Source organism: Microtus pennsylvanicus, chromosome 13 (assembly GCF_037038515.1).
Source record: "Microtus pennsylvanicus isolate mMicPen1 chromosome 13, mMicPen1.hap1, whole genome shotgun sequence".
In the NCBI taxonomy this organism is placed as follows: Eukaryota; Metazoa; Chordata; class Mammalia; order Rodentia; family Cricetidae; genus Microtus; species Microtus pennsylvanicus.
The window spans coordinates 54,163,485-54,175,631 of NC_134591.1; the positions used below are offsets into that span (position 1 = coordinate 54,163,485).

General features: G+C 52.0%; 1 protein-coding gene across 3 annotated transcripts in view; it reads right to left on the reverse strand.

Annotated features, from left to right (window-relative positions):
* Positions 1–4,546: 4,546 nt before the first annotated feature.
* The window catches only part of Kcnq4 (potassium voltage-gated channel subfamily Q member 4), a 51,470-nt gene continuing 43,869 nt past the window's right edge, over positions 4,547–12,147 (reverse strand). For 2 of the 3 annotated variants that reach the window (XM_075945453.1, XM_075945452.1), the window contains exons 11-14: positions 10,720–10,819; positions 8,154–8,285; positions 6,813–6,942; positions 4,547–6,478 (exon numbers count right to left, since the gene is read on the reverse strand). In XM_075945453.1, coding sequence (XP_075801568.1) covers positions 6,266–6,478; positions 6,813–6,942; positions 8,154–8,285; positions 10,720–10,819 — 575 coding nt within the window. In that variant the 3' untranslated portion in view covers positions 4,547–6,265. The remainder of the gene's footprint in view (positions 6,479–6,812; positions 6,943–8,153; positions 8,286–10,719; positions 10,820–12,147) is intronic. The other variant, XM_075945454.1, reaches the window with a different exon arrangement.

Consider the following 12,147-nt stretch of genomic DNA (forward strand, 5'->3'; position numbering starts at 1 on the left):
ATGGTTCCTTTACTTCCATGGACAGCAATAAAAGTTAACAAAAAGCTATGACCACTAAGAATCCAGACCCTTCAGAGAGAATTTAGGTCCCATTACCATGTAGAGAACCCTAACCAGGGGCTGGAAAAGATTGCTCAGTGGTCAAGAGTACCGACTGCCCTGGCAGATGACCTGGTTCCTGTAACATGAGGGCCTGCTTGGGGTTTCTGTCTTGCCCTATACCCCACAGCCAGCAAGGTCCCAAGGAAAATGACATAGAGGACTCCAGAAGATTATAAACTGATTGGCCCATGCTCAGACTACTTATTAGCTCTTGTAGCTTATATTAACCCATATTCTTATCTATGTTAGCCATGTGGCTCAGTACCTTTCACAGCAGGGCAGATCACATGTTACTTCTTCAGAGTCTGGGCAGGAGAGGGAGGAATGGGCTTCCTCCTTTCCAGCATCCTCCTGTTCTCATCGCCCCGCCTCTAGTTCCTGTCTGGTTGACCCGCCTATACTCCCTGCCTGGCCAATCAGTGTTTTATTCAAATACATGATTGACAGAATACAGACAATTCTCCTGCACCAGGTTCCCAACACCCATATGATGGCTCACAATCATCTCCAATTCCAGAGGCTCCAGCGCCCTCTGCTGGCCTCCGTGGGCTCCAGGCAGGCATGTGGTACAAAGGTTCACACAAAGGCGAAACAGCCATACAAGGGAAATAAAAATAAATCTTTAAAAAAAAAGAGAGAGACATGAAGCCCTAACTAACTGGGGGATTGGCAGAGGCCAAAAAAATAAATAAATAAAATAAGAGGGTGTGTGTGTGCGTGCTGGAGAGATGGCTCAGAGTTTAAGAACTGTGGTTGCTCTTCCTGAGTTCAATTCTCAGCAACCACATGGTGGCTCACAACCATCTGTAGTGAGATCTGACGCCCTCTTCTGGTGTGCAGTCAAGCATGCAGATAGAGCATTCATATACATAAAATAAACAAATAAATCTTTAAAAAGAGGGGGGCAAAGATTAATAAATTATACACCAGCTATGGCATGTTTTGCATAAGGAAACTTGTCTCTATGAAAGACAAAAAAGAAAAGAGAAGGTCTGTAGTAGTCATGCACGTCTCCTGTGCTTGGGATGTGGCAGTAATTTTTTTGTTTTTCAATGACATTAATTTCCCCCCCCCCTTCCCTGTTTCATGAACTAAAGTTCCCTTTAAAAGCCACATCTGTGCTGCAGACTGCAGATTGACTGACGGGAACCCTGATTGTGGAGTTTGGAATGCCGCAGATCAAGAGCCACAATTATCTCGTACTATCTTTAGTCCCCTTAGTCTAATCGCCATTTATCGCTGCTACGTTTTGAATGTAAATGCCCTGCACAGGCTTGTATGTTTGAATACTGGTCCAGAGGGTGGTGCTGTTGGGGGAGTTGGACATGGAACCTAGCTGGCCGAAGCCTATGACCAGAACCAGAGCTGGAGAGCTAAGTTATAAGACCTCAGCTTCCCATCGAGGTCTTCGGTTACTGCTCAAGAGCACATGCTTCCAAAGCCTTGCCCACCAGGATAGATTACACTGTATAAAACCATGAGCCATTCCTGTTTTTTTTTTCTTTTAAGTTGTTTCTTCCTCTTTTAAGTTGTTCTCAAAAAGTTGTTAAGCTTAGTGTAACTAAGATAGGACAAAAACTAATACAGCTGCTGCCCTCTGGGCTGGGGAGCCATGTCATTGGGAGAGTCCTTCTCAAGCATACGTGAAACCTCAGGTTTGATCACCAGTACCTTATAGACTGAGTGTACTGGCGGATTAGAAAAGTCAAGGTCGTTCTTAGCTATGAGTTTGAGACCAACCTGGGATGCATGAAATCCTGGGGACAGAAGTGGAGAGGGAGGCAAAAGGGAACAGGGAGAGGGAGGAGAGGCAGGGGAGAATGGAGAGGGAGTGGGGAGAGAGAGATTGATTGAGAGAGGAAGAAAGAGAACGGAAAAGAAAGTTGTGGCTGTTAGGTAGAGTTTTAGGAAACGATCCCCTTTAAGCTGTAGCTTCGACCAACTCAAATGTCCTCAGCCGCTGCAAAGACGTCCCCACTTCGCTGGTTCCCATCCACCTGCTGTCCCTAGCGATGTATCTGGCAACCACACTGATTTATGACTGTCTTTTCGTCTATGACTATAAAAGTTCATGTAACCGCTTCCACAATAAAGATGTCACTCAGGGCAACCTGAATTTGTATCCCTGAGCCATGGTCACCCATACTTGGCTCAGAATACGTCCTTTTTCCCTTTGGAGCAAGAGTGGTCCTTTTGTGGACAATCTCCTAAAAGATTGTAGTGTGAGGTCAGTGTTTGGTTGCACGCAGGGTTGCCACTGAAGCAGAATTGCTAACACCATCCCAGTAAGGACTGGCTGGCTAGTTCCTTGCGACAGACGCTTTTGTTAGACTGAGGCCTGGGAGCTGGGGAGGTGGCTCAGTCCTTAACAGTGTGCACTGCTCTTCCAAGGGACCCAAGTTCAGCACCAGCTCCAGGGACATCTGGAGTTTCTACCCTCCGGGGACACTCACATGCACATATCCACACAGAGACGCATATATACACACAGTTAAAAAATAATACAAATAAAATCGCTCTTAAAGCTGTGGGGCTTTGTGTTTTTCCTTTTTCAGGGAGAGAGTCGGGAGGATCTTACCTGTAGGAAGCATAGTTTTGTCTTATTTGGTAGGAGACACTGTCATACGAGTGTCTGACTTGTGTGGGTTGATGTGTATCGTTATTGACTGTTCATGGGGTCTGTGGTCATCATTAGATCCCAAGAGCTCCTGTGACACTATGACTTTAACAAAAAGGAATAGCAGGGGAAGATCAGCAGGCAGATGTGGAGACTTTCTTACTTTCCTTCCCTCAAGCTTCTGTGGTTGATGTGCACACCTAGGCAGGCTTCACTGTAACACCACCAGAACTTCCTTTCTACACCTCCAAACGCTGGAACTTGTCCCCCACTCCCATCTGTCTGTCTACCTCTATGTGTGTTTAGTGTGTGTGTGTGTGTGTTTGGTGTATATGTGTTTAGTGTGTGTGTTTGTGTGGTGTGAGTGTATGGTATGTTTGGGGTGTGTGTGTTTGGTGTGTATGTGTATTTGGTGTGTGTGAGTGTATGGTATGTGCGGTGTGTGTGTGTGTGCACACGCATGTGTGTGTGTATTAGTGCTAGGGACTGAACCAGGACTTTGCACATGCCAAGCATACGCTCTACCACTGGGCCACACCCCCAGCACCACGCTTGTGAGTTTTGATGGTCCCAAAGGCTTTCTACATTTTTGCAGTTCCAGGAAGGGTTGCCGTGTCCAGCAACTTCCTCTAGGTAACCCTGGATTTTCTGTTCTCTGCTCTGCCTGCAGCACTGTGGCCCACTCCCCATTGTAAATCCCCCTACCATTCTGGGTGTGGCACAAATTTGGAAGGAACATTCCATCTCTTGGGTCACCTGGGCCACTCTGACAAGTAGAAATCAGCTGGTGTAGACCGGAGGAAGCTCTCTGGGTGGTATCATTTGGCAAGAACCATAAATGTCAGGGTGGTGCTTCCTGGATGGTTCAAGTTTAATGAGACCTTAGCTTCTGCGAAGGAGGGGAAGGACAGATGACTTTCCTAAGCCTTTTTGGAGAATCATTGTGAAATATTGACAATGACCTGAAATGTTAACTGCTTACCATGCCCCCCCCCCCGGGGAATCCCATGGTTAAATGGCCCTCGGTGTCCCGCCTAAACGTCACTGGAGTCCAAGTGATGCCAGTGGTGAAAGCTTCCAACTAAAAGGCTCCCCTCTCCTTCCAGAGCCGACAGAACAAGGCTGCGTGTGCCGGGAATGGAGGCGAATGCAGTGGGGAATCACTGCATGTCTGAGGCCAGCCTGGGCTACACACCCCGACTAAATAAGTACCTAAACAGCCTGTCTAAAAAAGTAAAGGGCTGGGTACACTGGCTGCGTCCTGGTGCTAAGTGTATAAACAGTCACATTCTTTTTTTCTCTCGTTACCAGTGTTTCTGTGTGCAAATGAACAAAATGAATTATGTAAATTGTTGGAAATCAAAGAGGAAAACCTACTATCGGCCATAAGGCTGAGATATGCTCAGATACTCTGCCTCAAAAACAAACAACAAACACCCCCTCACACACATACACACACACACACACACACACACACACACACACACACACACAAAGTCCCCTGCCATTGTTTCTGGTTTCCTGACAGGGCACACCACCAGGAAAGTGGTATCCACTTTTCACTGGTCCTCACAAGAGATCCACCCGCCTGTGAGATGAGCTGAGCAGAGGGTTAACATGTGTTCGAGCACCTAGATTTACCTGTCTTGTGAATCCAAATCTATTCCCCTGGACACTTTAGTTATCTGGGACAATGTGTCTTTTCCTTTTCCCTTGAGCCATATGGAGCAGGGTTTTTATGGTTTGCAATAATCCCAAATCTCATTTCCACCATCAAATCAGGAGCCTCAGCCCTCGGCCACCAAGCACACCCAGGACCAGTCACTTCCTACTGAAAACTTTAATGAAACCAATAAGTTAATAAGTTAACAAAGTGAGGTACTTGCATATCTGAGGACCGGGTTGGTGGGGGAACCTCGATCGTGGAAGGAGGGAGGGCTTCTTCCCATGTCTCCTTTGGTCACAGGGTAATCTTACTCTCCAGCCCCTCTGGGCAGCTCAGTTGCCGGGGAGAGGGGCGGGAGTGGCTCTCTGGGGACAGTGCGATGCAAGTGAGGCGAGCCAGGATGGGCTCCAGAGCATGATGGTCCATGCAGATGGTAGGGCAGAGATTGGGCACCATAGGACTGAACGAGATTCAACCCAAGCCCTGGCACTGGTACATGCAGGCCCCAGGATGAGATGCAGACAGCTTGGCCTCAGCCCCTTGCTCCCAAGCACCCCCAGAGTGTTATCATTGGTCCGCCACCCCTTGCTCTCTTGCCACCTGAGTTGACCTCGCAGAAGAGGAACGAAAGGGTGGGGGACCCGAAGCTGGTGCTGGGGCCTGCGGCGTCTGGGCGTTTGTGCCAGTGTGTAGCACTGCCAACGGGAGTGAGGAAATGGGGCAGAGGCCAGTGCAGGGGAGAGCAAGTTGCAGTTGGTATAGCACTGGGTAGTGTGTACTCTCCGGGACTAGGAAGAGGGCGCGCCTGGGTTCTCTCCAGTGGTGTGCCAGAACTGGAGGGGCAGGCCTGAGTTATGCTGTGGGGATGCCAGGTAGTCCTCAGGGCAGCCAGTGGACTCCTGAACTCCTATCGGGGAGCATGACCTGTGGATACTCCCTCCCCTGCCCAGGAGACCAAGTGACTTTGTGCTCATGCCTCCGAGTGTGTGTGGTCGTGTGGGTCACTGCGTGAGGAGGCATTCTGCTGGAGAGGGTCATGCTTGTGTGGCGGCGGGCCATTGTCTGGTATGTCTGGGGAAAATACAGAAACTTGTGCTGACTGTCAAAGCTGTCTGGAGGACCAGTAGGAGTGGACATCCAGCAGCAAGAGGGAGCCCCTGGGGTCACACCTGCAAAGGGGCAGAAAGGCCCAGGTACTGTCCTCAGGAGAGGACAGGAAGACTTAGGCCCCATGCTGGGTGGGGATGGATGATAAGCCAGAGAATGGATGTTGGGTATGGCCAAACAGCCTGAGACCAGCTACTGCTGGGGCCCATCTCCCAGACAGGGAGGGGCAGAGGAACCCCACGGGGGTCCCCAAAGTTGCATATTTAACATAGTTTGCATATTTGGTGCCAATCTACCTTATGGCAGAGTCCTGTGCTTTGTGGGCACCTATGGGGGCACCTTGGGCCCATCCCCGAGTGGGGCAGGGCTTGGCAGGAGGGCTTCCCTGCTCTGCCTGGAAGGGCGGGCCTGGAGACCTCACCTTGCATAGCTAGAAGCTGGTTCAGGGACCAGGGCCTCAGCGCCCTGCTCCCACTCCTGGGACAGAGCCCCTGCTGCCAGGTGGGCCATATTGAACCTTGATGGAGCCAGCAGAGTCCTGGAGTGTCCAGAGGCCTCCAGTCAGCCACTGCTGCGGCCCACCATATGGCCTGGCATTTCGTGCTTCTGGGGCGCCGGTACCTGGCATCGGGTATCTCGCCCACCCAGACAGCTCAATACTGTGTATGGCCTCTCTCCCTGCCAGGGAGCGAGTTCAAGTAAGAGAGGAGTCCAGAGGCCTCGGGGTGAGTCCGAGGGGCAGACGGAAGGCTGCCCAGCCCCTGAGAAGCCCTTCAGTCCATGTTGGTGCTGACTGAGCGAGAGATGCTGAGCGTCTGTGCCGAGACGGAGATGTCCTCGTGGTCTACAGGGCTGTGGTAGTCCGAGGTGATGTCGGGGTCAAAAAGCGGCACTTGCACGGTACCCAGGCTGGCCGAGGTGCCAGAGCGTAGGCAGCGCGAATAGAATCCCAGCAGCAGATCTAGCTTGTGCTCGATAGACTGCACCTGGGGGACGGGGAGGGGCGGGGCTGGAGGTGGTGTTGGACCCGAGGGCGGGGCGGGGCGCCGCTAGGGAAGGGACTGGGCAGGGCCGGAGCTGGAGGGCAGGGGAGGGGCTATAGAGGAGGAGGGGCTTGGATACCAGGTAGGAGGCTTGTTTAGGACCGGCTTACCCAGTGCTTTCTTGGAGACGGGCTTGTTTGTGGGACAGAGCTTGGCCGAGCAGAACTCAGCCTGTGGGCCCCACTAGCGCCTCCCGGGGCCAAGGCTCTGCGCAACAGCAGTGCTGTACCCTCGACAGCGAATTCAGTCATCCGGTGCAAGTCCTATCCACACTCACCTGCTTTTCCACCTTGACTACGCGCCCCATCATGCTGATTTCATCCACTGCCTCCGTGTCCGAAGGTCCCTTATCGCCCTTCTCCCTAGACTTGCGATCCCCAGGCCCTCGACCCACGATTTGGTCCACCCTGTGGAGGGAAAGAAACTATCAAAGAGACTGAGTCACCCTGCACCTCCCTTCCACAAGAACCCTTGGTTGGCGGCTGACAGGGAAGACAGCCGGCTCTGGTGAGATGCGGTCACTTGCCTGACTAAGGGAGGCTGAGCCTGGGAGACACCAACACTTGCTTTGAGAGTTCTCCAAATAACAAGCAGAGCCTCCCAGGTGAGAAAGGAAAGGAAGTGTTGGAAAGTGGACAAGATCCCACCCTATTCAGCAAAGTCCCTGCTTCCTCTCCCTCTGAAGCCATTCTAGTCAGACTGCCCCTCCCCCAAGTGAACTCCACGTTACTAAATCCAGCTCTGACCTTATTTCCTTGACCTAACAGCAGCAGAGGTCACATCTGCTCACTCTTTCTTCTCAAATGCCTGTTCTTTTTTTCCCTTTTAGACAGGGTCCTTGTAACCCGGCCTGACTTTGACCTCTCTAAATAGCCGAGGCTGAACCAGGGATCCTCCTGCCGAGAGCACCTCCTACCCCCAATGCTGCAGTTGTTGAGATTGGGCCTCGTTAAGTTTCCGGGTCTGACATGGAACTCTCTATGCAGACCAGACTGGCCTCCGATGCCAGGATTAAAGATATGTACCCCACCACAATTGTTATTTTTTGAGTTAATGGATGAACAGATAGTGAGAAAGTAGGGCACATGAGAAAGGAAAGCTCTAGGACTTGATATAAAGGTTCTTCTTTAATCCTGGACCTAGCGGACACGCAGGAGTCTAGAGACAATCCAGAGGTGATTTGCTTTGCATTCCTTCCTGGGAGACAGGAAGTCAGTGGGTACTGTAGGTCAGTTACTTAGCATCCTAAGGAAGCTGTCAAGGCATAAGTATAGACTGGACTCATCCAGAGAACTACAATTGAGGGAGTTTTGTTTTTCAGTTTCCAAGCAGCCTGTAAATTACAAGTCAGTGATCTTGTGGTTTGGGTTGGAGTTCTGGCTTCTTTGTCCTTTTGAAGCAGAGTCCCCTAGCCAAGGGTAGCCTAGAATTCATGGTCTTCCTGCCTCTGTCTCCCCAGTGCTGAGATTACAGATATTGGACAGTAAGTCTCCTAGAGGACCTTGCCCACCTGGGCAATGCCCTACAGAGCACAGATGACTTGCTATGGTCCTTAGCCCTCTCACCTGGACCAGAACCCTCAACTCCCTTCCCCTCCCTTCAAAGCCTGCGTACCCACCGAGCTTGCAGGCTCTTGATCCGCCCCAGCATGTCCAGATGCCCTGCGGAGTACTGCTCAATCACATCCTTCACATCGTAAGGCCGCAAGGTCTCCTTGAATTTCCTTTTGGCGACCAGGAACTTCAGAATCCTGTTAGAGGAGGGGGATCTCTGGCAGATGTGCTTGTTCCTGTAGGACACTCTTCCAGTTCCTCCTTTCTCTGCCCCTTAGTCCAGATCCAAGTCATCCGCTTGGACCACTCCAAACAGCCTCTGCTGGGTCCCCTAGCCTCCAGACCTAACCACCAGGCTCCCCTTTGCCCTGCACACCCACAGGCTGCCTCGGTGTTTGTTTTCTCATATGCCTGCCTCTACAGCCGCATTAACCGAGGAGGCAGGGAATGGACCCGGTGTCTCTCGGCTCAGTGGGATATGGAGCTTCTAGAACATCAGCTGCTGCTGATGGCTCAGGGGAAGATGTTGCATTCACTCTACACGCACTTGGCAATTGTGTGCAGGGTCTTGAACACCCAAAGAGAGTTAGATCCAATCCCTGGCTACAGAGACCCCAGGTCTAGGGTGGGAGGCTGGGAGGATGAGGGCAGTTGCTGGGAGACAAGAGCCAGGTTCAAAGACTAGGAAAGGAGAGCTAGGAGCCATGAGAAGGGACGGCTTCAGCAGGCACAGCCTTGGGCGGTGTTTTCCAGCCATGGGCAAGAGAGAGGCTCCTGCTCTGAAGAAAGGAGCTTTCCAGAAAAAGGCAGGGAAACATGAGAGGCAAGGGCAGGAACATGCCATGAAGGGACCGACCCCTGGGGCGGTGGGCAACATGAGAAGACCGGACTAGCTTTGATGAAGGGCTAGGGTGGGGACTGCCTAAAGAAGGCACAGGGCTAGGGAGGAGCCACCACTCTGCTTCAATATGCCTGCTCTGTCAACTTCCGGAGAGAATGTGTCGGTGCTGTGGTCTAGGCACAAAGTCTGGTTCTCAGGATGAGCCTGAGCAGGGAGGGGACAGTGGGATCTGAGCAACTCAGAGGTCGCACAAGAGACTTCTGAGTCCAAATCCAAGTTGACTCCTATGTCTGGAGACAGGGTAGGCAGTGATATTCACTGCCTGATTTGGGGAGGTGGGCAGAGGAGCAGTTTGGGGCATTCTGAGTGGGTGGATGGGGGCTGTAAGGATGCCAAGGAAAGCTTGCCTGGTCCTCACATTGTGTCCAAGATGGTGGCCACAAAAGGGGAGAGAGGAGATGTATGGAAAGAGGTGAGGGAAGGCCTGACTGGGGGTGGGAGGCCTGGGTAGATCCAGCTGGCTGATCTCAAAAGGAACACAAGAAGAGGCTGCGGGCAGGTGTGTGAGCCAGGGAACAGAGTCAAGGGAGCTGAGTTTCAGTGGCCTCCAGAGCCCAGCTGCAGGCTAGAAATGGAGACCCAGCCAGGACTCCTCGCCAGGAAGCTGGGGCCAGATCCACACTGGGCATGGCTACAGGGTACAGGAGACCAGTTCCTACTTAATTATCACAGCAGCTAATATATCATGGCTTTCAAACGGTTTGACCAGGACCTACATAAAGAACACATCTCACCCTGCAAACTAGTACACATGCACACTCAGACTGAACTTCCAATTCCATAAGCACAATCACCCTTGAGTACGAGACATTCAGTCTCTTTTTTTTTTCTTTGAGTTTTGAAGCAAGGTCTCTTGTAGACCAGGATAGCTTCAAACTGCTGATGTAGCCAAGGATGGCCTTGAATTCCCAATCTTCCTGTTTCTACCTCCCAAGTGTTAGGAACAGAGAACTCCCCCTACGCCCAGCTTCAATTATTTTTCAATGCTGACCCTGACACACAGACAATTTCACTGAGTTCTCCACCTGTGGTCTGAAGAGCCCTGCTCTTGAGGATGTCCTAGGAGAAACAGAGAGGTCAAGACATCCAGGGAGTAAGAGTTTGTGAAACAGAGACAAAAGGACCTGAGGGGGGGCTGGAGAGATGGCTCAGAGGTTAAGAGCACTGACTGTTCTTCCAGAGGTCCTGCGTTCAGTTTCCAGCAACCACATGGTGGCTAACGGCCATCTGTAATGAGATCTGGTGCCCTCTTCTGGCCAGCAAGCATACATACAGACAGAACACCGTATACATAATAAATATTTTTTTAAAAAAAAAGGACCTTGGGATTGAGACACAGGAAGAAAAACCTGTGTAGAGCCGGCACCTGTGGCACCACTCCGGAGAGAGAAGGAGAAAGGCTGCTACATAGCAGGAGGAGGAGAAAGCGTAAAGAGAAGCAGAGAGGCTGACAGGAATGTTGGGGAGGACCCGGTATGTGTAAGAGCAGAGACCCTGACGGGCAGCTGTGCCACTGGCCACCGGAGCCAGGCCTGCTAGACATGTTGTGTGCTGTGAGGAGCAAAGGGTGCTGGAAGCCATATGCTTCCTGCCTACACCTCCTGTGCTCCAGGCAGGTAGCAGCTGGCACCCCGGGAGCCACGCCAGGCCTGGCCAGGAGGACAGGCCCAGATGGGGAGCAGTGACGGGTGGCAGGTGGGAGAGCTGCTCACCTTGGGCTTCAGCCTCACCTGACAGAACGGATGACTGTCTTCACAGCAGGCATGACATCATCCACCGTGAGCTCACACTGGTAGCTCTTCTCCTCAGCTACTTCCTCCGAAGGGCCCTCTAGAAAGACAGGGACGGCACATGAGGGCCAAGAGGTGGTGGAAGAAAGCGCTTCCAGGCCTCTTCTCCATTAGCAGTAGTAAGAGGACAGAGGCTCAATGCAGACCAGGCTCCTGCTCACTGGCTACTGCCTCTCACTGCCCTAACTGTGTTACACATCCTTTTGCCTCCTCCAGGACTGGGGAGGGCAGACATCTGCCTGGTGACAGGTGAGTGGCAGCTGCTTTAGAGGACATGTGGTCTAGCCTGGGACAAAGGTGATGCACACTGCCTTGGAGGACATGTCATGTGTTACTCCTTGCAAGGCAGGAAGCCCCAGAGAAAAGGCATGTATCCAATGCTCTTCATTGAGTCTTGTGCCGTCTTTTCTTCCAGGTGAGAGCAAGGATGGGGGGTTGGGTGGAAGGGAACTCAAGCTAGTAGCCCACATCTGCTCCAAGGAAGGCCCTTAAAGCAAGGAAGGGGAAACAGCTTCTCAGAGGCCACTACCCTGTGCTTCAGGAAGGTGTACTTTCCTCACCACAGAGGGCGATCCCAGGCCCCTCCATGTGTAGGCTTCCATGGGTTAGAGCCTCCCAAAGAACCACTGGTTTGTGGTGTGCTGTACCTGTCCAGGAAAAGGCTGAGTCCTCAATACTCAGCATCTTGGCACAGCACAGGGAGAGGCTTTGAGCTGATCTCTCCCTCCAAGAACAACAGGAGCATCCCATCCTCATCCTCTGTAACATCCTGTCTTCATCCTCCTCAGCTCCCTGTCCTCATCCTCCATAGCATCCTGTCCTCATCTTCTATTGGATCTATTTACCCTTTCTTTCTCTACCAAGGGCCTACAGCCCATTCAGCAAGGGCAAGGGATCTGCCAGGAGACCCCAGACAGCCCTCCCATTTTCCAGATGAGGACACTGAGTCATAGAACAGAGCAGCCTCTTGCCTAGGTCCCAGTGTGGAGCTAGAACTCAAAGAGACCATCTTCCTCTAACAGTGGATAAATGGTCCGTGAGAGACCCTCAGTCACGGCGGCAGCGGGCCGGGCTGGGGACAGTGACAGCAGGGAGCACTGCTGGCCAGCCTCGCTGCAGGATAAGCATTCCCCCACTCATATGCTGAGAGTCTCCGTTCTCATGTCTGCAGAGTGGAGGAAAACGGCGTAGCTAGGAGAAGCAATGGAGGCTGTCCAGTGGGCAGCTGCACACAGGGCTATGGCTCCTTCCAAAGAGCCTTGAGAGCTGGCGGCTGAGAGGCACTTCTATGAATTCCACTCTCCTGCTCCACTTTCGAGGATCGCCCTCCTCAGAATCTTTCTCTGGAATAGATACTACTATTGCCTC